General features: G+C 38.2%; 1 protein-coding gene across 1 annotated transcript in view; it reads right to left on the reverse strand.

Moving 5' to 3' along the window:
• The window catches only part of MLIP (muscular LMNA interacting protein), a 260,649-nt gene that overhangs the window by 122,419 nt on the left and 113,042 nt on the right, over window positions 1-25,188 (reverse strand). The window contains exons 2-3 of the mRNA XM_058662063.1: window positions 8,093-8,248; window positions 5,014-5,406 (exon numbers count right to left, since the gene is read on the reverse strand). Of these exons, the coding sequence (XP_058518046.1) occupies window positions 5,014-5,406; window positions 8,093-8,248 (549 nt within the window). The remainder of the gene's footprint in view (window positions 1-5,013; window positions 5,407-8,092; window positions 8,249-25,188) is intronic.

A 25,188-nucleotide genomic window follows, 5' to 3' on the forward strand; every position in this document is an offset into this window, starting at 1 on the left:
AGTGATTTTATTTTATTTTATTTTACATTATTTTATTTCTTGATAGTAAAATCAGGCCAGCATGGTGTCTAAGCAGACTAACCCTTTACCGTGCAGTGCTGGTATCCCATATGAGCACTGGTTCATGTTCTGGCCATTCCACTTCCTATACAGCTCCCTGCTCGTGGCCTCGGACAGCAGTAGAGGATGACTCAGGTCCTTAGACCCCTGAATCCATATGGAAGACCTACATATAGCTCCTGACTCCTAACTTTGGATCAGCTCAGCTCTGGTCATTGCAGCCATTTGGGGAGTGAACCTATCTATGCCAAACCTCTCTGTTTTTCATTCCCTCTGCAAATCTGCCTTTCCAGTAAAAATAACTAAATCTTTAAATTTTTGATAATATTTATCAGAGTCAACAAAATTTATAGTTAGAATTCTAGGAGCATAATGATATTGCCTTTCTCTCTCTTTCAAATATTTCTTCCTTCTTTTTTTTAATTTTCAAGATGAGATGTATTAGGTTTGTGTGGGGAAAGGCTTAATACTTCAACAAATAACTTTACAAGTAAAAAGCAAAAAAAAAAAAAAAACCCTTACTTTAGTGGGAATAGAGACAATGGCTACAAACCATAATTGTGCAATTTGTTTTGAGCAAAATACAAAGCAGCAGCCCTGACTATGAGACAGAAACCCCAAGTTATCTTCTATAGCCTGTTACAGCTTGCTGTCAGCTCTGCATCCTCAGGATTATTCCCTATTTGCTGTTTAGATTATAGGATCAAGAGAAACAGAGAATCATCTTCTCATTTATTTGCGCACTGCTCAGACACTGACAACCCACAACGTTGCAAGCATTGTGTTAGGGAATGGAAGAAAAAGTGAGAAAAAGAACCAGCGCCCAAATGGGACCCCGTCGCGTTCAAGTTGAGGACTTTTGCCGCTGGCCAACGCTCCGGGCTCAAACTGCTCTTTCTGTTGAAGGGTTTGTTTTCTAGCACAGTAAAACCTCTCTGATTTTTGTTCCTTCTCAATCTTTTAATGGGTTTCTCTTTATTCACAGATTCTTTGTATTGCGATATTTCCTTGCTTGAATATTACACTGTTTTGTTCTACATCCTTTTCTTAAGTAAACCTTGCTAGTCCCATAACCTTGACTTATATGGAAAAATATCTCGAGGCTCCAACTTTCTCCCTGCTTTGGACTTCCAGTTCTCTTCCAGATACTGTCTTGCAGTTCTCCAGTGCAACTCCAACTCAGCTTATGTCCAATTCCTTTCTAACTCTTCCCCAAACCTGCTAATTGCTCCACAATTAATGTTGCTGATATTGTTTTGTAATTATTAACTATATTCATGCTGAATGCTTCCATATACTATTAACTTTTTAAGTCCAGCTAATTCCAACCTATATAGTTATCTTTTTATTCCTACTGACACTAACATAATTCCAAGCATTATCAAGGTCTCAGGCAAATCATGCTGTGTGTCATGTATACATTCAACCGAAATTTTAACTTTAATGGCAGCCTTAGTTAAGATTTGGATTTTCACATCAAAATTCAAGTCTTCTATTTCTATATTGTGCTCTTAAAAATTGGATTCAAATTCTTTGTACGTAGTATGTTTTGTTTTGACTTACACTTTATTTACTGATTTATTGAGCATAATGTACATTCACATAGAATTTTAGTACCATTTATGACTCAGGTAGCGTAAGCACTAGCAGAGTTCATAGATGCTTTATTTCCTATTCATCTGCCTGCTGTGTGAAGTCACTGCCTGCAAAGGCAGGCAGGTACAATTGCCACCATATGGCACCAATTCAGGTCCCACCTGCTCCACTTCTAATCCAGCTCCCTGCTAATGTACCCGGAAAAGCAACAGAAATGGCACAAGTGATTGGCCCTTGCCACCTTCAGGGGATACTGGAATCTCTGGTTCCTGGCTTCAGTCTGACCTAGGCCATACAGCCAATAGAGGTGTGAACCGCAGAGGGAAGATTTCTCTCCCCATCTATCTTTCTCCCTATAACTGTGCCTTTCATACAAGTAATTTTTTAAAAGATACACATTCAACACAATATTGATATTTACTATGTTCAAAATATTAAACTAACCACTGTAAACAGCAAAACATAAGTTCATTTCATTGAAATGAACTTAACATGAGATTTACTTTCAAATAGTTTAAAAACTGATAGGGGAGATAAGCCACATTTATGATACATGCTAGAATAACATAATTATATAACACATACAGAACAAAGTTGCCGGAATCATTTTAGGAAGAGTTTGCTTTCAGTGGAATAAAACAACCACATTTTATCATGGCATCAATAGCTAAAAACATACTTCAAAAGTGAGCAGAATGGGGACTTTTAATTGTTTATTCTTTCCATACACAGTATATGAGGCATTGCACTGAGTTCTAGAGATGAAGAAATTAACAGAAGACAGATCCTTATTTCAAGCTATCTCAATCAAGTGAGGAAATGGATTAAGTCAACCGTTGCAATAGACAGAAGAATTATGGACATTTTCAAAAAGGGGCATATATAAATAAAGTTACAAAGATAGGAGATGAAAACAACTACTGTTAAAAAGAAATATGTCTAAGGATAGAGGTTATTTGAATTACATTTACAGTATCACATAGCCTGGACCAAAATGAAGATGGGGTTGAGGAAGAAAAAAAATTATTCCACACAGAGAAATCAAGGGCTAAAGGATGGAAAGGTGTGAGGAGCGCACATTATGGTACAATAGGAGTACAATAGCGTACAATAGGAAAGCTGAAGGGGGAACTGCAAGATGTGATAGAAAAAGATATTCTGACTAGGCTATGTATGGATCAGATAAAGCCCGGGCTAACAGAAAAAGACGTTCTTTAGGAGTAACCAACAGTGGATTCATCCTTAGCAAGTAGGCCACAGATTCTCATAGTTGATCCATTTCTGACTGAAAAATTAATTTTTTTTTGACATCAAGTAGGTAATTATGGGACCTTGAAAAACTCTTATTTTCTACTACTGACTGCATTAAACTTCCCAGCCTGCATTCTCTGGAGTGGCAATTGTTTCTCTTTTATTATAACTTCTGGGATTCAGTCATCTTGTTTTTATTTCAGAATGACCTACTATTTGTGAAACAAATACATAGGATTTGGGAACATGGACAATGACAGTTCCCAAACATTTCAGAATCTAGCTTTCTTCCATTGTTATAAACATAATTTTCAGCCACTACTAATTAATTAAATTTGACTTTTATTTGTAGTTAGAAAAGCAAACTACAATCTGTTTCTAAATCACCTTTTTAAAAAAAAAAATTCCCCAAGTATACATAGTCAGCCTCTTGTTTGATCTCTATACATTTAGCTCCATGAGAACAAAGAAAATGACCAATTAAGAGGAAAAAATCCACCAGCTGGGAGAAAAGAATCAACTTTAAAAATTCAAAGATTTCTTCACTAGGAATATTTTTCTTTGTATTTGGTATCATCATACCATATGCTGTCCACTAAGAGATCACAGAAAACTTGGTAATGGAAATTTCCTTATCTCCAACCTGATTATTGTCATCATTCCTGAGACAAGAGAGAAATGTGTAAATTTATCACAGTTTCTTGAAAACATATTTAATTGCGTGATAGAATATTTCCTTCTAACACCTAGATGAGAAAACTTCAAGATGAAACAAAAGCTTTATGAGGAACTAGAATGGACTATAAGATGCTGGACTCTATGTTTAGTTTATGCTTGCAAAGAGGGACTCTCAACTGTACTTGATCAGTGGATATGCAACAAGGTGGAACATTCCACATGGGGGGAGGGCGGGAGTAGGGGTAGGGTGATTCCCAGTTCCAACAAAACTGTATCACATAATACAATGTAATCAATGAATAAAAAAAGAAAGAAAGAAACAAAAGCTTTAGTAAAGTAGACCTAGAAGTGGAACACCATGGTGTGAATCTTGCATTGCTAAAGGAAACACTGGAAAATTGGTGCTTCAGTGGAATAAAAATACAGCCTCAGGAAGTGAGAGCACACTGTAGAAATAAAGATGGGATGGCGTTGAAATCAAATGTTTATTCCATGGTTTTAAATACGTGCTAGTGAAACAAAATTACCAACATGCCAAAAAATTATCCTTCAAATACTTTGGGATGTTTGCAAATGCCTGGTCAAATCGATCCCAAATTGAGCATCTTTGTGCCAGCTCATGCTTCTTGTCAAGGAATTTAGAGTTCTATATCTACTATTTTCTCTCAAAGCCAGCTTCTCCATTGCTGCCATTCTAACTACAGCTGGCAAAGTCATCTGATATTTTCATTATGCCAAATAGCCAGTAAATGACAAAATGACACCTCTTTCCCCTTCAAAAATCCCTAATTTTTCTGCCCTGCCAATATAGATACGGTCCTCTTCCTCCTGCATCATGGGCTTACCATTTTAATGAGTCACTTACTCTTGCAGCTAAACTTTGGAGTGGGTTAGTCCCCCAATTTCACTAAGGTGAGCACAACTGTGGTAGTTTCCATGGCAATGATAGATATTTTCCTAAGACAAAGGAAAACTATTTCCTTATACACTGTTATTTCATTTATTCTTTTGCTCTTTTGTTAGTTTTGAAACAACGTGTTCAATCTCCAATTGATGTCCTCTCATTGATCTTTCCTATGTTTGACAAATGTGTTTTGATGTACTCAACGCACAATACACCCTCTGCTGACTTAGGGAACTTCCAATATCATAAGATTGTTCTAAAGCAAGAGGTAGACTTCTTCCCCAATATACTACAGCTAAACTCTTACTTACTCTCTTTATTGAATTCTTTCACAGTATAATTGGAGGATCCTTTTTTATGAATTTATTATGTTTATATGATTCATAATCATGAGATTTTGATTTTTTAATGTGTTTTTCTTTTGGTGTTTTGTATGCCTTGACCAGGAAGACTTTACACACAGCCCAGAACAAAGTATATGAAAATGTATATGAACAAGTTTATGGCAGAAAGACAGTACCTACCTGCGCAGGCCTTTGCTGAGGGCCCAGCCCATGAGCCATTTCAGAATATGATGAGAACTTGGGATCAGTGCCCCGTGTCTTGGGACGCACTGTATCAGACCCCAGATTGGAGGTTATTGCCAAAGTCTTGGGTCGGGCAGCTGTGGTGCCTGTTGACACTAAATGGCTTTGTTCATCCTTTCTGCTTGCTGCTTCATCTTCTCCCTCAGAGTCCACAATAAAAACATATTCAGCTTTGAAGAGGTCACTTTGCTGCATTCCTTCTGACTCCCTTGCTTCAAGCCCTCTTTCCTGGGAACTCTTTCCACTGACTTCTGAAGTGTTCGTCAATGTCTCGTGTTCTCTCTCTTGTTGGCTCCAAGTGTTCAAGACTGAGTAGTCACTAGAATCAGACTGAAATAGACACAGGAATATAAAAAACATTGATAATGGCTTAATAAGTACTTACTTTTTGCATGTACGTTGGAAAGTTTAACCTGCTTACAGAGAGCTTTTAAGAATAGATTTTTAAAACTGGATTGCTCCAACAGCTTAAAGTCAATGGTTTATTTTGCTAGCCCATCTGTTTGACTTGGCCCGACCCCAAGCAACTTCATGCTCAGAATCAATGTCAACAAGAAAAACAAATTTTATTTCCCATTATTGAAATTATCTTTGAAAAAGAGGTAGTGAAAAACAGAAAATGTTTTTCATAAAGATATCAAAGAAATCCATAGGGATTGAGCAAATGTTTAGTTCATGTTTGAGTATATACTTTGAAAACTAGAGAGGTAACGTAATTTGAATGAAACTTTTTAAATAACATAAATCTCTCTAAAATTCTTCAAAGAAAAGCAGAATTGGAAAAAACATGTATAGTTAATCACACAAAACCATATGAGCTATTTGGAAGAACTCGGACACCAAAACATACATAAGATATTCTTAGTGCAAAGTGTTCTTGACTGATGTTTTATTTTAGATTTTTAATTCTAAATCTCCCATCCAATTTTGTATAAAAATGCAGAAAGTTTGCAAGGACTAGCGTAACTCTTTCCAACATGTATGCTTGTGTTGTGCATGCAGATGGAAATCAAGTCATTGATTAGATACAAACAGGCTAAGAGGATCTTCATGAACATTCTTCAAATGCTGCTGCTAATTGTATCAGTTGTACCTCTGAAGAGAATTTCTTCATCCATCTTTTTTTCTATTTCTTTACTGTAATGCATTTTTGTAGCATTTATTACTACCCAATATTATATGTTTCTCATTTTATTATTGTCTGCCCTCCCAATAACAAGTAAGCTTTAAAAAACAAAAGGTGTCCTTTTATAATTATCATTCCAAACAGTAAGAGCTTAGCATATGTTCAACAATGAGCTAAACATGTAAATAAACTATAGGCTACCCTATACTAACATTGAACCGTTTAGAAAACAGGAAGAAACTTTCTAATCTTTTAAAGATGTGGTTATGTTAATGCCATCACAATCAGCCAGTGAAGCTTGTCATCTTTGGAGGCTTTACAAGTCTGCAGCCTGGACTGGCTCATATAGTTGCAAGATCATATTGTTCAGAGAGCCTGGTAGTAAAGGATCTCATGGATACATTGCAAGTAACTAAGCACCATTTGAAAGAATCCGCACAGAAATGTTCCATATGTAGACATATATTCACATGGACGAACTGTGTAATGGAGATGAGCATACCAGGAAGTAAAGATAAACTACAGTATGCTTCTCTCTTCATGAATAAAAGCAATGCTATCAATGAAACTGTTAAATACGTCTTGACAATAGGATGCTGGACTCTGTCACTCTCTATACCAACAATGTCATGATGCACTTAGCAGAATGACAGACTTGTGTCTGTTGTTGAAGGACTCTACTATTGTAATATTATAGGGGAAAACAATAGGGGGAAAGGGAAATCCCTGGGCCTATGGAACCATATCATGGACAACATATAATATACAAATAAATAAGCTAGTTCTTTTCAAAAAGAAAAAAATGTTTTGCATAAAGTTCAGAATTTCTCTGCAACATCTTGACCCCATTACTGTTTAATAGAAGACAGCAGCATTGAAAACTCCAGGACTGTGAATACATCTCTGCTTCCTAGATAAAGGAAAAGCAGCTTTGGTATGCACAACTTGGATCTGATTATTTTTATAAACTTCCAATAGGCTAAAGAATAATATGAAGTTACCTCAACCTCATTCTATTCATGATAAAACAATATTAGATACATTTTAAAGAGAAAAAAAGCTTTATTCAGAATGGCATTATTCTAACACAAATTACTTTCAGGGTGTTTTTATTATTTGTTGGTTCTAATTTCACTTCTAAACTTGATTTAATTTTAGGTAGACAGGTTATTTAAAACTTATTTTATCTTCTAATAGCATACAATGAACATTGTCCACCAAATCACATAATATCTGTAATTAAAAATTTCTAAAAGTGACATATTACCATATTGGTCATTTTTTTCTGGTTGGTAGTTAGACTGCTTTTTCCCTAACCATTTTCCTACATAACATTTTTTTTTCATACTATTTTCTTGGGATGCATTTCAAAGTTACATTATTGAAAGTTTATGCACAGTTTTATAACAGAAGATAGGGTTTTTCAACTAAATTGTACAAATTGACAAAACCAGCAACAAAGCATGATTATGCTGATTCCCACAACTGCTCCAACCTTGGATATTATTTTTTAAGTGTTGCTACATTCTCAAATGTGAAATAATAACTTGTTACTGTTTTCCTGAATTTTCTTAAACTTGAACAATTAAATTCCATTTTGGTACCTTAAGATACACTGGGGTGATGGTTCTAAGAGGCAGAATTTGTAACGGTAAATAGCAATCGAAAGGACATCAACTCAACAGTTAAGAGTAATGCACCAGCAAAAACTTGAAATGTGATAATAGTTAGGCTCCTACAGCATATTCCTATATTCAGTCAGACCAACCTTAGATGTCACAATTATCTTCCTTTAAGCACAGGAAATAAACGATGATACAAATCTCCAAATCATCATTATGGAAAACTCAATATAAATGTTGGAAACAGGAAACAATAAAAATATCCTACCCTGTTGACAGTTTCTGGATTCTTATCACTTGGTTCCTCCGGAATCTTAACCAGGAATTTGGAGGTGTCAGCCAGCTGAGTGTGAGTTGGCAGTCTTCGCACAGTAGGGACAAACGTGAAGATCAGAGGTTTGGCTTCAGAGTCACCGCAAGAGACCTGCAAAACACATAGTAAATTAGACTTCCAGCTTACCAGAGGTTTATCTCGACTTCATTCTCAACATACTATGACATTTGTCTCATTTATTTTTATAAAAGGCCTATTGTCCTGTGAACATGTATACAACTGCCAGAGAAACCAGCCATAAAAATGATTATAAATTTTTATGGTTATAATTTTTATGATAACTTTTGCCAGAAAAAAGTACTACAAACCCAGGAAGGTCCCATTATGGGGAGGGCAATAAAGTAACAGGTTGGAGAGCAAGCTGCTGAGCTGTATCCTACAGGGCATCACTACCACAGTGCGGTTATCATTAACATAACATCTGGTCTGTTTCACAGTTGACTTGTATCAATTTGACCCTGGGAGAGCAAGTTCAATATATTAACTCATGAACAACAAGCATACAAGGAAATTTCAGTATTTATCATTACAAAGAATGATAAAATACAAACTTAAAATTACAAGCACGCCTTGGATTACAAATGCCTGGCAATCAAGGGCAGACCCTCTCATTTACTCCTGACTCATTCAAAAAGAACTCCATTACTTTAGAATGGGAAAATTTGGTATAGATGTTAAGATGCTGGTTAGGACTATCACCACACCTGAGTGCTGGGTTTGACTCCCAGCTCTGGCTCCTGATTCCAACTTTGTGTCACTGCAGTCCCTGGGGAGTGAGGAGATGGGTGGGCAATAACAATGGCTCAGGTAGTTGAGTTCCTTCTGCCTCCATGGCAAGGCTGGATTGAATTCCCCGGCTCTGGGTTTCAAACCAGCCCAGCCTCAGCTGTTATGAATATTTGGGGAATGAAACAGTACATTCTCCCTCACTTCCCCCTCTCAAATAAATATTTTTGACAGGGTAAATAAATTTCTTATAATATAAGAAATAATTATCATTACTCCTTTATTACAGCCATGTCACAATCTCCAAGAGGCAGCTTACCAAAAAAGAATAAATCACTGCTTACCTTTATAGTAAAAAAAACATCAGATTTACTGTGAGATTTGGAGAGCAAGATAGCTTACACATAACACAAGAACTTTTCTAAATGTGTAGTTTTTTAGGATGATGTCTGCATGTTGAGACTCATGGATATCATGATGGAATGGAAAGTGGTTTGGGCAATAAAATCACTGAAGGTGGTTCAAATAATCTATTCTAGAATTGTCCATGGGTGATGCATGAAATAAAGGTAAACTTTTAGGAGTTGAGGAAGAAAACATGAAATTTTGATCTGTCCCCTGGCCTGGAGGAAGGCCTGCCCTTACCATTGAATATCTTGCTAACAGATCTATTTTAATGTTCTTTCTGTATGAAATTTAAATAGGATTACCAATAAGGCTTTACATAATCACCTCCTGGTTATGAAATATTTCCAAGTTGCTTTACCTTCTAAAACATACAATTATAAAAATGCATTTCCCCAAAAACTTTGCCAATTCTTATAATTCAGTCTTTTTCAATCTCTGCAACACAAGTAGAGCTCCACAACTGATGCATCACAAACTATAAACTTTTAAAAGGTTGATAGCTATAATTTTAGTGAACAAAACAGAAGTGAAGTATGAATGAAACCTGATGCTTCAGACACCTAGGTGTGCTTTTGGAACAATACGCTGGCAGTTTCTAAACATAATCATACACTGATAATAAAGACAACTTAAACTAAAATAAAACTTTCCTTCTTCTTTATTGTTATATTTTCCTACAGAAACATCATTTTCAAACACAAAATTTTTTCATCACTGCAGGAGGGCTTTGTTTTTTATTGAACTGGTACATGATACCATTACTGAAAACAAAAATACGAAAAAGTTAATAGAACTAAAGATTTATTCATCTCCCCAGGTTTTCAATGGAGAGAAAGGAGGCCAAAGATAAATTTCTCTCTACACCAATATACCTGAAGCACAATCACAAGATTATTGGATAATTAACTTTTCAGCTAACAGCACAATATTACAATGGGTTTCTTTTTCTGACTTTACATAATACCCGCTTATCTTAACAGGGCACTTGTACTCAACTGCGAAAAACTTCGCAGTAGAAAAGGATTTAAAAATATGGTTGTGAAACAAGAGTACTTCAAAAAATCCACAGAAAATGCGGTTAGAACATAAGCTTATTTTGTGCAACGCATTTTTAAATCAATACATGGTTCTTCAGAGTACACATTTTCCATAAAATTTTGAAGACTCCTCATATTATGCAACAATCAGATGAGAGCCACATGTTAGCTGGGAAAGTGTTGAATCCCTTACTGAGGAAAGAGAAAATACATTTTTTGTTTGCTGCATAGTGTGGCCAAGTTCCAATGGAGCCAAAAATGGATTGCTATGGTGATAAAAAAAATCATTTTCCACACAAAGCAAGAACAGATGCATGTTAATAGCATTGCACTTGTTAATTGCCAATTAACAGTTTCAGCCTTCAATGGCAATGCCGTTTAAACATCTTAGTTGCTATCATGGTGAAAATGTTTTAATAGTAGCAATAAAAGCTGAAAGGATTAAAATATTTTCCTAAAAATATGCTTTGAAACACTCAAAATCCATAAAATGTCACCTTCCTCAACAGACTGCCTAATATTTTGAGAAATTGTTGTCGCCCCTGCCATGCAGGCTATCTGTTTCCTCTGCTCAGTTTCAAGCTATCAGATCTTCCCATATTTCCCTGAAACTTCGCTTCCTTCCGATGTCGACACCTACACTCACAGATGGCCACTAGCCTCCTATTCAAGAGAGGCGTTGAAAGGTATGTTAGCATTCACACTATGCCAAGGACAGTCCTGAGCATTTCCTCTGCCCAATGAGCAGTTTTGCTTTATCAGCTCTCCCTTTTCCCTAACTGCAGATAACACTTCATTTCAATATACAGACAGATTTATCTGCGCCCGTATAGCTAGCTCTCCCTCTCGCCCTCTCGCAGCAAACACCATGAGCACAGTTTCCTGCTTTTAAAAGTCAGTGAAAGCATTAAGCAAAGACTTCCTTTTACCTGGGGTGTGGTCTGAATGCTCCCTGCTAAGATGCACGAGTTCATTTGGAAGTAATTGTTCCCGCAGCCACTCAGAAGCCCCTGTTCTGGAAGCATTGATTCATCACACAAGAGAGTGAGCAAACCAATGACTGAGGTGGGAAGGAAGCTTCTTACTAAAACAACACACACACACGCACACGCACACAGGGAAAAAAGAATTCTAAAAAGAGGTAAGGCAAAATCCTTTCTGAATCAAAGAATTATGTCATCTCCAGAGAATAGATTTATGTGTCCACAATTTTTAGATTTGGAACTTCATGAGAGGTCATGCCGACTGCTGAAATGGTATCTAAGTGGAAAAAAAAAGCCACCTATATGGGTTTGTCCTCTTTTTTTCCAAGTATGCATTCCAATTACCTATTCTATGGAAGGAAGTGAGAAGCCAAATTATACAGCAAGGAGAAGCGAATTGAAGGGTCATGGCATCTGCCAAACTCAGTGATCCGTTGGTCACTCTCACAGAGAACATTTAGAAATACAAATACATGTGAACACTGTCTACATACAGAAGCAGAAAACACTCCTTGAACATCATCAATAACTTCAATCATCAGCCCTTTATGTACAAATTGCAAGCTGCAATGCTGGAGTATCTGCAGTGACTAAAATTTTGCTATTAATAAAATTCACTCTAAAATAAAGCTTGGAATCAAATAGTTGTCAAAACAAAATTCCATTCCAAGGTTCCTGGAAGGCAATGAGTATCAGAACTGCAGGGAAACCACAGAAGTTCACGCGTGAACTGGATTGAAGTTTTCAGTTTTTATATTTCCATTAGTATTACATTTTCTCCAAATCTGTAATATCTGTGTAAGAGCTTTAGCAATGAGACATGTTGTATATGAATGGCTAGGTATATACCAAGGTTATGGGAAGAAATTGCTCTTGTTACTTTAGGAACCAATATTATGCTTTTGAACATTTTCAACATCAAAAACCCAAATTTTGGAAACATTACAAATAAAAGAACTGTTGAAAGTGATTCTATTAGCACAGTGGAGAAAACTGTTGTTAATAATACAATACATTTTGACCTAGAAATGATCTCCCTTTGTTACAATTGCCCATTTTCTCACTAAACAATAGTATTCTCCTATGTCATATACATTTGTGAATTTTCAATAGAGAATATGGTACTTTCTTGCTTCCAAAAAAATTATAGTCCAGTTGGAAATATAAAAGAAGGGAACAGGGTCCAGCACGATAGCCTAGCAGCTAAAGTTCTCACCTTGCAAGTGCCGGGATCCCAGATGGGCACCAGTTCTAGTCCCAGTGGCCCTGCTTCTCATCCAGCTCCCTCCATGTGGCCTGGGAAAACAGTTGAGGACAGCCCATAGCCTTGGGACTCTGCACCCATGTGGGAGACCCAGATAAAATTCCTGGCTCCTGGCTTCAGATTAGCTCAGCTCCAGCCATTGTGGCCACTTGGGAAGTAAACCATCAGATGGGAGATCTTCCTCTCTGTATATCTGCATTTCCAATGAAAATAATTCTTTTTAAAAAAAAAAAATGGGGGGGAGAAATAAAAGCGATGTAAAGTTAAAAAAAAAAAAATGCAGAAAGTGCAATACCACAGTCTTTCTGAAACTTCCCTGCACAAACTACCTGGGAACCTTACTAAGACGCAGAGTGAGAACAGGTGTTTGATGCAGTGGTTAATGTTTCACACGGGATGCCAAAACCTCATATCCATGTATCATTCAAGTCCTGCCTGTATTCATGATTCCACTGCCTTGTTAATGCGTACCATAAGAGGTACCAAATGACGGCCCAATGCTTGGGTCCCTGGCATGACACAGACAAGCTGGCATCAGAACAGCCCAGTGCTGCTTGCTGTACGCATCAGGGGAATGAACCGTAGATTGTTACTCTTTGTCTTATCTGATCTGTGTCTGCCTCTTCACTCTGGCTCTCTTCCAGGTTTTCTAATACATAAAACAAATAATTGCTTTTTCTGACAAATAAGTGCTTTTTCTGACTAACGAGGCCTAAGTGGATCAGTAGCACCTTGACAAACAAAGACTTGGAGTAATTTCAGAGGACATGTGATTATGACTGCCTATCCTGGAGCAATTTTAAAAGCAGGATTTGAGGCACTATTATGAATGTGTAATGGAAAATCTGCTTATTTCATGCTTAAAAGTAATTTCAGTAAAAGTACCTATCAGAACAACAAAAACAATAAAGTAGCAACTATCAACTTGAAGCATGACATTCTGGAGTCAGAGCATTCATTGACTATGGACTGCAGACAAGTTACAGAATCTTTCAAAGACTCAGTCCTCTCACCTGTGAAATGTGAAAATAAACAAAACAGTAATTACCTTACAGGGTTCTTACGATTACCATAAATAAATTAAGCCTGAACACTAAAGTTCTGTGCTAGAGAATAAAATATGTTACTTGATGGCACAGTTTCCAGTTTTGATCACAATAATATACTCAAATAAGACTGGAAAAGTAAGCTAAATCTGTATTATCAAAGACCTAGAACAAAGGTACTTGAATTTTACTCACTGAACGATGGGGCTGCTGATGTATGAATGAGAGGCCATTGTCACCTCAATGTTTTGAGTGGCTCCCACAAGGAAGTGACAATGCAGTCCTTGTCTATGTTGGATCATTTAATTCTAGGGGGATGTAAACAACTGTGGCGGCCTTCCTAACCTCATGCTCTTCTTCTGCCTCCCATCTTTTCCTCTCATCCCTTCTCACACACATAAACAATACTTGGACAAATTGACACAATCAAATTTGCAAAAGGAGATTATTCAGCTTCTACATTTAACCCTACTCAGATTCTTCCTTCAATCATTTTATAACATAGAAATCAATTAAATACATTCATTATTTTGGTATTTTGGTATTTTTTCTCTATGTCTTATTGATTATATCTCCTTACTTTTCCTCATGGTATTAATAATTGTATTGTAATAGATTGTTTCTTATAAAGGCAAAAGTAATAATTTTGTACTAAATGTTTTTGTATTGCAGAAACACAGTATGGGCGTGTACTATAACAACATGCTCCAGCCATCTGGTTAGTAACTACGTAAAGCATGAAAGAGCACATATATTTAGAATAATTTCTATAGAAACCATTCTGCTTTAGATCAAAAAAGCAATGGCACTTGGATTTAAAAAACAATAAAAAGAGATTCCAGTCTTGGATGACAAAAGATTACATAAGTTACATCAGCTAAAAGGAAGAAAAATTCTATCCCCCAACATACAAACATTTAATGATTTATTTCCCACAAAGAAACACAAAGTTGTTTTTCGGTTTTGTTTTTGTTTTTGTTGTTGTTGTTGTTGTTGTTGTTGTTGTTATGGGGTTTTTTGGTTTGTTTTTGGTTTGGGGTTTTGTTTTTGTTTTTTCAGTCCACCTTAGATTCTCCATTTGCCCAGATATTTGCTGTCAATCCTTGGCTGGGAGAGTTGTCTAGTTTTCTCTGACCTCCATCCTCTGCCATGGCACTAGATGTTTTTTGCAGGCCCCAGTGGACTGCCATATCCCATATGTGCATCTAGATATGCCGTATACTGCACTATCTTAGTAACTAAGTAGATCCAGTTCTAAGACATTCACTCCATGATCAGACTATTGATCCTGTGATCCTCCCTGTGGTTGAAGTTCTAAGTCCATTGATTCAGTTGTGGGGGGTCCCCAAAGAAACCACACCAGAGGTGACCCCAGATGTGACTCTTGTGTGCTAGCTAGTCCATGGGTCCTGCTCAGTCCATCACCCACTTTAACCTACACACACACTGATGATTGCAGTTGCTGGGTCAGTTCTATCTTCAACGCAATGTCTCACACAAAACTGGATGCTGCAACCCAGCCCAACCCTGCCCACCACAAACTTGGCTCTCGTGAACACGAAGTGGGAACTAAAACTTGGTAGGAATAATCTCCAACAATCCCCATGAGGGCCTCCCCTAGCCCTGATTCCAGCACATGCAGGTATGTGCAGTAGGCTTCTCTGGTCTATCTTGCATTCCATTTGGCTTTTGTACTCACCATAGGGTATTGGAGCTTAGTTCAGCCCAACCCAACCGCACTATCCAGCCCACATTTATGCTGGCAGGTGCTTCTGCCTGTCCAGCCTGGTCAACCTCCAGTCCTTCTTCTCATGCGCACCAGTGGGAGTTGCAGCCCATTAGAGGGGTGCCCACAGTTTCTCTAGTGGGCCTACTCCTAGTCCCAGATCATGCACTTTCTAGGTGGTTTAATAGTGTAGTATGACAGGACTTATCCCCAATCCCTTCACTTGCCAGCTGATGATACAGCAGAGCCCAACCAGCCCATACATACTCTGGCTCTTGCATGAACCAGTGGATATAGTTGGTTAGCCCAGCCTGACTCTTCCCCTAACCCAGGTCACATGCATGCCAACAGGTGGTATAGCCCTGCCCCAGTGTAATCTGGCCCCCATGCCAGTTCTCACACTCACCAGTCTTACATGTGCTGGTGGGTGCTGCAACCCAGTCTGGCATAGCCCACTCCTCCTCGGCATTGGCTGGAGCCTAGCCCAGTCAAGCACACCCCAGACACAGTGCACACCCATGCTAAGGGATGCTGCAGCTATGTCCAGCCCAGACAATCCCCATTACATTTCCCGTATTCACCAGTAGGAACCACAACCCAGCAGAAGCAGTCCTTTAGCTCCCCTGGTTTAGCCACAGATCTTACACCTGCCAATGGTTGTTCTGACCCAGCCCAGGACAGCCCATCCCCTGTCTTGCCTTTGCCATCAGATGTTGCAGCCTGGCCTGGCCCCACCCACCTCTAGTCCCAACTCTCACTGATCGATGCTGCAACCCAGTCCTGCCCAGTACACACATCCCTGGCTCAAGCAGTAGGTATGATAGCCTAATCCAGCATGGCCTGCACTCCAGCATGACTCCTGCACATACTAATGTGCTAAGGTTTGGCCCAACCCTGAATAGTGCATTCCACACCCTAGAACCAGTGCATATACTTGCTGATGAGTGTAGCTGCTTTGCCTGGCCTGATCAACACCCAGGCCTGAATGACATGCTCACCAGTGGGACTGACAGTCCCATCAAGGAAGTTTCCCAAGTGCCCACTCTCAGACCCAGATCTCACAAGTGTTGGTGGGTGCTAGGCCCTTATCTGACATCATCTGCCCCTTTGTCTCAACCTTTGTATGGGATGGTGGATGTTGCAGCCTGTTCTGTCCTACACCCTATTCTTGGGTGCACCCACAAGTTCCGTAGCCTAGACTAGCCCAGTCTGCTTCCAACTCTGGTACTCATAAGTTTCTTTGGTTTCCATGGTCATGTGTAGCTTAGCCTGTCACTACTCCCATCCCAACCAGCAGATACTGCAGTTCCACAGAGGTGAGCCTACAGAATCTGCCCCCAGACCTGGTTCTCTCACATTCTGGTTAGTGTCATGGCCCAAACTAACATTACCAGTCCCCTATTCCAACACTCAGTAGCAGGTACTATTATCTAGCCCTGCTTTTGTGTGCACCCATGGGTGGTGGTTGGTAGTGGTTGATGTTAACTAGCCCAGCTCAGGTCTCCCACTTGGGCAGGTGCATTGGTGTGACCCATAAAGGTACTCCAGCTTCGCTCCTCCAAACCACTCAGTCTAAGTCTCCTTGCATTGGCTTTATTGGTGAAAGTTCCCCAGAAGTCATTCCTCACCTGCAACATTTTCCCTCAGCAGTACTCCTCCCTCACATTTCCATACCCCTTTCTTGAGCAATCCATAATCCCTGTGACCAGGAGCACATGGGCTCCCCAGACCAGTCTTCCCAAGCCCAGTCTTCTGGTGGTATGATATGCTGTCCTGGAGTTCTGTCCAGTCATTAGGGACACAAGCTCCTGGCTCATGGGATAGCCTGGAACCCTATCCCTCTGCCTACCCAAGTTCCAAGCACATACACAGATCCACAAGCCTGGTCTACCAGTACACCATGCCAGCATGCTAACTTAGGGCTCCCACACACACACACACACTCCCCTGCTCAGGATCAAGCAGGATTAGGATGGATGCCCACAGAGTTGTTTTCCAAAGTAAAGTTTTTACACAAAGTATACAATGGGCTAATATAATTAAAATTATTTTAAATAATTCTGCTATTATTGATGAATGAAGCCAGTTTCCTTCACCCTTCTTACTGAATAGCCAGAGTAATACCTTTGAGCCAAAACTAATTAAAATAATGCTCTTAAAATAATATGAAGCAAGCCATCTTTCTTCCTGACAGCAGAAACAAATTGGAAAAAAAAACACATCAGTTCACACAAACTTTTGCCAAGAAACATGTAAGTGATTTAACAGATCCAGCTGCCATGGCAATTCAGACATCAATTTGTTTATTCTCATGCCTCATCCTTGATAAGAGACACTAGCAGTTCCATTTATTTTTTTTTTCATAAACATCTGTTGAGTACTAGGCACTGCTGCACACTCTAGGGCACATGAAGATAAAGAAGCCTGTATGCTGTTGTCAATATGGCTTATAGTCTCATGAAGGATGAGACCTCAGCAGTGAGGATAGAGGAATGAAAAGTGATATATTGAATAGGTGATGCATGGGGAAAAGCTCTTGGGCTGTTACCAGTTAGATTTCACTCTTCATTTCTATATGCTTTGATCCTGTTTCTAGTGATGAAGATACAGCTAAGAAACCTGCCCTAAGGAGAAGAATTTGCTAGCCAGAAGTACAAAGACCAAGAGCAAAAGAGTAGACTGAGGCACAATGAATATTACTGAAGACTCCTCTGCAAATCAGCAGAAGCCTTTGCCATCAGCATGCAGAGCCCTACCAGCAGCCAAGTGAAAATTGCTCTGAGTGGCCCTCAGACCCAATGGCCAGCAGGTTCCAGCAAGATCAGCATCACCAACAACCTAGTTATTTAAAACACTTGGTGACTCACTCGAACTGAAAGCGGGAGAAAGATTGTACTGACAAGGGTGCAACCACAGAATGGGATCATAGGAGGTGGACAGGAAATCCCACTGCCTATTAAACTGTGTCATAAAACTAAACTTAAAAAAATTAGCTGTCATTTGAGGCTAGAATGATATGAGTAGCTGATAGTGTTGTCTTTTTTTAATCAGAATAACTGACATGATACTTCCTTGCCTAAGACTACTCTTCCTAGATAATTCTTCTTCACCCTGCCAAATTCTAAGAAATTCAGATTGCATGATTAATATTTTAATTTGCATGAGTATGACACAATTTCTGAAACACAGTCCATGTACAAAATGATCTTCCTGAACTCCACGAATTAAATACTATCTCTTATTTATACATTCTCTTAGAACTTTGTATTTCAGGGACCAGCGGCGTGGTCATGTAGCTAAAGTCCTCACCTTGAACACCCCGGGATCCCATATGGGTGCCGGTTCTAATCCCGGCAGCTCCACTTCCCATCCAGCTCTCTGCTTGTGGCCTGGGAAAGCAGTCGAGGACGGCACAAAACTTTGGGACCCTGCACCCGCGTGGGAGACCCAGAAGAGGTTCCAGGTTCCTGGCTTCGGATCGGCACAGCACCGGCCCGTTGCGGCTCACTTGGGGGATGAATCATCGGATGGAAGATCTTCCTCTCTGTCTCTCCTCTATGTATATCTGACTTTGTAATAAAAATAAATAAAATCTTTTTTTAAAAAAAGAACCTTGTATTTCTATATGGTATTTTATGCTTTAAAATTATGCAATGACACAGAAATTCACTAGTCTCTCATTCCCCAACTGGAACATGAACATCTGAATGATGGGACGTTTCTCTATATTGTTCTCCTTTGAACCCTCAACACATTATAGTACTTGTTACGTGTCAATGTGTGTTCATGTTATAAATAATTGCATAAGTTTGTGCTAAATATATGCGGGATTCTGAAAGGGTTGGAAGGTTTCAAGGATTTCAGAGTGACAGTCTAAAGAAAACAAGAGTGATTTAACCACTGTATAATCTTTGTCATTGTGAAGATACAGCACACATAAAAAACAGCAACCCACAGAATGTCAAAGCTTTGTCTGCTTCAGGAATGCAAGAAGGAAACTGATATCAAAGGGGTCTGTGAAAGGCTGGGATGCAACAAGAAAGCTGGAAAAAGTGTCATTGGCTTAGATGACTTCTCCGTCTCTGTTAAGCCATGTTCCCTCACGCTAGCTAAATTATCAATCCACTTATCAGTCCCAATACCATTTTAATGAGTTTTACATGATTCTGCTCTTGATGCTTACTGTTATCACCTTCTATGTTTCTCACAAGCCAGAAACAGAGTTATTACATCCATTAGACATTAGGAAAAATAAGACCCAAGAAAATTAAATAACACTCAATTGAGAATTTGATGCAACTGGGTTTCAACTGAGGCAAGCCTGGTTCACATTCTGTCCTATTTTCTCCCTGTTTCTACAAGCCTCATCTTGACCATGCTCATTTAGACAAAGGTGGTAAGCAAGATGGTAGCTTGGGGTATGTTGCAATAGCCAGAAAGGATTTTGTTTTCCACATGTTGCCTACACATTGTTAAAATCTAATGAACACTTTCCCATGGCTACAATTGTCAATCTCAGAATATGACTATACACTATGATTCTTTTATCTTTCATATTATTTGCTTACTGTCTCCTTGTCGGGGCTAGCTATAAAAGCACTGCATGCATATTTTTTAAGTAACCAAAATAAATGGCAATGAAATCTCACTAAGCAATGTAATTATATTGGTACTGGTAAGAGTACTAAAGCTATACAAGCTTCAATATGGATAATACAACATAAGCACAAGGAAATATTTTTGAATGACTAAATATTTTTATAAGTAGTAAGCAATATCATCAAAAATATGGGAGACGATGTGTGAACTGTGATATCTCAACTCCATTAATTTCTTAATTCTAATTGAGACAGTGGAATTTGAAATTAGAATCATACTCAAATCATAGATTTATCTGTAATTAACTGATGACCCTATTTAAACTATTTAAATTCCACGAACTTTAGTTTCTTCCTCTACAAAGTGGGCATAAGGAGCTTTAGAGGATGGAGATTAAAATTAAATGGAATAATATATGGTATCCTTAGTGTGCGCTTGGCATGCAGTAGGTATAACATAAAATTAATCTCACTCTGATTTTAAAAGTTTAGATCTATGAGATTTAACAAAAATCTGTTTAGTATGAGTATCAGAATTTTACATTTATTTCCAATTTTCTCTAGTTTTTTTTTTCATGTTTCACTCTAAAGTAAAGCCAAAGGACAGAAGAAACTTAACTTTTGTCTACCTTTTATAACCATATATCTCTTCTCACAGTAATTAACACCTACCTCATCAGGAGATGCATAACTAGTAGCAAGTTACATCATCTTACATTCTCACAACATCCTCTGGAATCAAACACTACTTAGAATATATGGTTGTTTGGAGTGAAGATATATACACATCTGTTTAAAAACTGCATGGAGAGTTGCTGGTGAATCAAATTATATTGAAATGATCTTTTCTTTCTATTGAGTTTTTGACATTAAAGAAAAGTAATTTCCAAAGTAACTAATGCATACAGTTTGCCCATCTGTTTCCACAGTATGAAAACTGCCCCAGCGACCTGCCCCTCTGAGTCACCATGGCATTTCTGTGCTCACATTGAGTAGATATTCAATACATATTTGTCCAATGAAAGGTACATGCCTCCTGTAGTAAAAGTGGCTATAAGAAACAAAGATATTATAGCACAAGTGTAAGGAAACAGAAAATAAAAGGCAAAACATGTCTCAGAATTCACCCAGGTTCATGGTAAACTGGTAACTACAACTACAAGATGATAGCTAGCTCCAAAGGTCAGATATGGCTGCAGTCTCAACGGTGAGCTTAAGAAGCTATACAGAAGGTAATATGAAGAAAAAAATTTTCTTTACTTTCTTTTTCAGTATAGTAAGTAATGATAAAGCATGTAAGAAGGAAAACAGGCTATTTAAAGGCATTTTGTCCATTCTAAAAAGGAAATTGAAAAGGCAACCATTTCACCTTAAAAATCACTTCACGTATGCACCAAATTTGTCCACTGATTAGACACCATCAGAAATTTACAACAAATGCTTCTTTCATCTTCATAAAGAAACTAGATTATCCATCTCTTAGGGAGTTTGTGGAAATTAAAAATAATTATACATGAAATGTACTAAACATGATGCCTCCCATATGTTAGTCTTTAGAAATGAGGAACTGTTGTAGTCATTGTAAAACCCAATTTCCCAAACTGATCAACAATTTAACATGAAGTCTATATTTAAAACCAATACATGCCAGTAACACATTCAACATTTTAAAACTTCATGCAAATGTTGTTATTGTACATATTGCAAGCACATTTTCTTTAAAAAACCATTTTCATTTTTCTAATCAACTATTTTTCTTGCTTTTATAGTTTTACCTTTATAATTCTATATGTAGTAAAACTATTGTCATTTATCATTTTAACTGGAAAATTAAATGAAAAGCACACTTGTTTCCTTCAAATATACCTATTCTAATTACCACCAAATTCTAATTAATTTTCTACAAGTCTTTGTTATTAAACATCCCAGAACTATTTTATTTTAAAAGTCTTTCTGTAGTGTCCCTGGTAAAAAAAAAATTTTTCAAAAATTGTTTCTTAGTCTCTTAAAAGCACATATTTGCATGAATAAATCTGGTTACCTGAAATGGGTTAGGGATGCTGAGCAGAATGACAATCTTTAAGTCTTAAATTCCAACATGCTGCCCATACTGCACCGTGTGTGGCTATGTGTGCATATATTTATATATAAAAATCAACATGTGACTATGCAGGAGATGAGTCAGGCTTCAAACTATGTGAAAATAAATTCTAAAGGTCCTAATGACATTCAGTAGCACATTCTGTAGGCATAAAGGAATTTGAGAGACAAAAAGTCATTGTTCCTGTACATAGCTACTAAACTGTTTTGCCATAAACATAGAATGCCCTCTTTATTTTCTGAGATATTTACAGAGGTCCATGATGTATCACTTTAATTCTTTCAATAAACTCATCATAAAAATATTTTGCTCTAAGGATTTCAAAATTAAATTAAATTATTTTTACAACTAATAGTTATATTTTCTTCAAAACCTGACAGGAAATAATATGACAAATACAGACAGGATTTTTTTCACTTCCTTTTCAGAGAGCAAGAACTATAGATAATCATTAACAAAAACCAGTATTTCCAGTCTAAATATACCTGTAATTATTTTCTCAGGATAAAATCTGTGGACTTGTCAATTCATTACTCCTTAAAGAGACCTTTGGGTTTTCCACACAATGGAGTATGAACTCAGATACTTGGTAGCAATGTCACTTTGTAGACTTAGCCTCCACTACCTAAATATTCCCATCTGTGTAATAGGTACAAGGGTAACTACCCCAACAGACTTAGGGCGATGTTAAGGTACTGATACATAGAACCTGGGAGATAGGATGACAGCACACATAGTTGGGTCCCTGACGTCTACACCAGAACCCTAGATTTGTTCTTAGCACTCAGCTTTGGCCTCAGTCCAGCATTAGCCTTTGAAGGCATATGGGGTAGGAATCAGAGAATGGTAGCTCTTTCTAAATGCCTCTTTGCTTCTTTACCCTCTCATACATTAATTAATTAGCTAATTAATTAATTAAAATGTAAGCTGGGGCCAGCACTATGGCATAACAGGCTAATGCTTCAGCTGAGGCACCTGTATCCCATTTGAGTGTGTGTTCAGGCTCCACCACTTCCAGTCCAGGTCCCTACTTGTGACCTGGGAAGGCAGCAGAAGATGGTTCAAGTCCTTACCTCCCTGCACTCTTGTGGGAGGCCCAGAAGAAGTTCCTGGGTACTGGCTTTGGATCAGCTCAGCTCTGGCCATTGCAAACATCTGGAGACTGAACAAGCAGGTGGAATACCTCTTTCTCTATGATTCTCTCCCTCTCATCTTCTCTCTGTAAATCTGCCTTTCACATAAAAATTTTAAAAAGCAAATTTAAGCATATGCACACACATGTTGATTTTTTGGTGCAAAAAAATTCAAAACACATGCTTTTTTAACATTATGTATTTCTCACAATATCTAAAATCCTTACGTCTCCTCAGACAACATAATACACTGAAACCCTTGGAATAGTGTCTGGCATATAAGATGGCAATGAATACTGAATATTCTTGTCAGTTATAAGCAGCCAAAAATATATAAAATATGTTTTCAATAGTTCATCCACTATTTCTTTTTTAAAAGGTTTATTTGTTTTCGTTTGAAAGGCAGATTTACAGGGAGGAGAAAGAGAGAAAGATCTTCCATCCATTGATTCAGTGGATCAGTGATGAGCTGAGCCAAACCCAGAGGCCAGGAGCCTCTTCCAGGTCTCTCACAAGGTACAGGGTCCCAAAGCTTTAGGCCATCCTCCACTACTTCCCCACGTCATAATCAGGGAGCCAGATAGGAAGTGCAGTAGTCAGGACGTGAACCGGTGACCATGTGGGATGCAGGTGCTTACAGGCAGAGAATAAGCCAGTTGAGCCATAGGGCAACCTGCTCCCCATTCACTGTTTCTGCTCCTTCTCTTCTCATTTCCACATTCCATTATCAATAGCTTTTAAAGTTAACCACTGTAGGACATCTTCCTACTCAAATTACTGACTTTTTTCCTCTGACACTATGTACTATAACTTTTTTTTCTTTTAATTATTTATTATTTTTACTTCATTAATTACATTGTGTTATGTGACACAGTTTCATAGGTACTTGGGTTCTCCCCACCCCTCCCCAAACCCTCCCACCATGGTGGATTCCTCCACCTTGTTGCATAAGCACAGCTCAAGTTCAGTTGAGATTCCCCCATTGCAAGCATATACCAAACATAGAGTCCAGCATCTTATTGTCCAGTCAAGTTCAACGGCTTCTTAGCTATACCCTTTCTGGTCTGAAGACAGAGCCAGCAGAGTATCATCCCAGTCAATTAAAAGCTCCAACATACCATCAGCAAAAATTTACATCATTATGGAATTAATTGACATAGTAATGAGTAACCAATATGTTAAAAGTAAATGCGAGTTCCTAGCCACCTTCTGTGACCACCTCACTTACATTTCAATTTTAGTTTATACACAACATATAACATTCAAAACATAACATGTTATACATAACATCATATCATCTTAAATTAAGGCAAACATGTGGTATTTAACCTTTTGGGATTGGCTCATTTCCCTTAGCATTATGGTTTCCAGTTTGGCCCATTTGGCCACAAAGAACTGCATTTTGTTTTTTTTAATAGCTGAGTAGTATTCCATGGAGTAGATGAACCATAGCTTTCTTATCCAATCCTCTGTTGATGGGCATTTTGGTTGCTTCCATGTTTTTGCAATTACTGATTGTGCTGCTATGAACATAGGACTGCATGTTGGTTTCTCATAAAACAATTGTTCTGGATATATTCCTAGGAGTGCTATTGCTGGATCATACGGTATGTTGATTTTGGGTTGTTTGAATATTCTCCATACTGATTTCCATAGAGGCTGTACCAGCCTGCAGCCCCACCAGCAGTGGAGTAGGGTTCCCTTTTCCCCGCAACCTCGCCAACAAGTGTTGTTGGTGCTTTTATTCATGTGGGCCAGTCTTACTTGCGTTAGGTGGTACCTCATTGATGTTTTAATTTGGATTTCCCTTATTGCCAGGGAACTTGAGCATTTTTCCATATGTTTATTTGCCATTTGGGTTTGTTCCTTTGTGAAGTGTTTGCCCATTTCCCGTGCCCATTTCTTGAGTGGCTTGTTTGTTTTGACATTTTGGTTGTTTTGTAGCTCTTTGTATATTCTGGAGATCAGCCCTCTATCACCTATGTCGTGTGCGAAGATCTTCTCCCAT

Source organism: Ochotona princeps, chromosome 1 (genome assembly GCF_030435755.1).
Source record: "Ochotona princeps isolate mOchPri1 chromosome 1, mOchPri1.hap1, whole genome shotgun sequence".
Classification (NCBI taxonomy): domain Eukaryota; kingdom Metazoa; phylum Chordata; class Mammalia; order Lagomorpha; family Ochotonidae; genus Ochotona; species Ochotona princeps.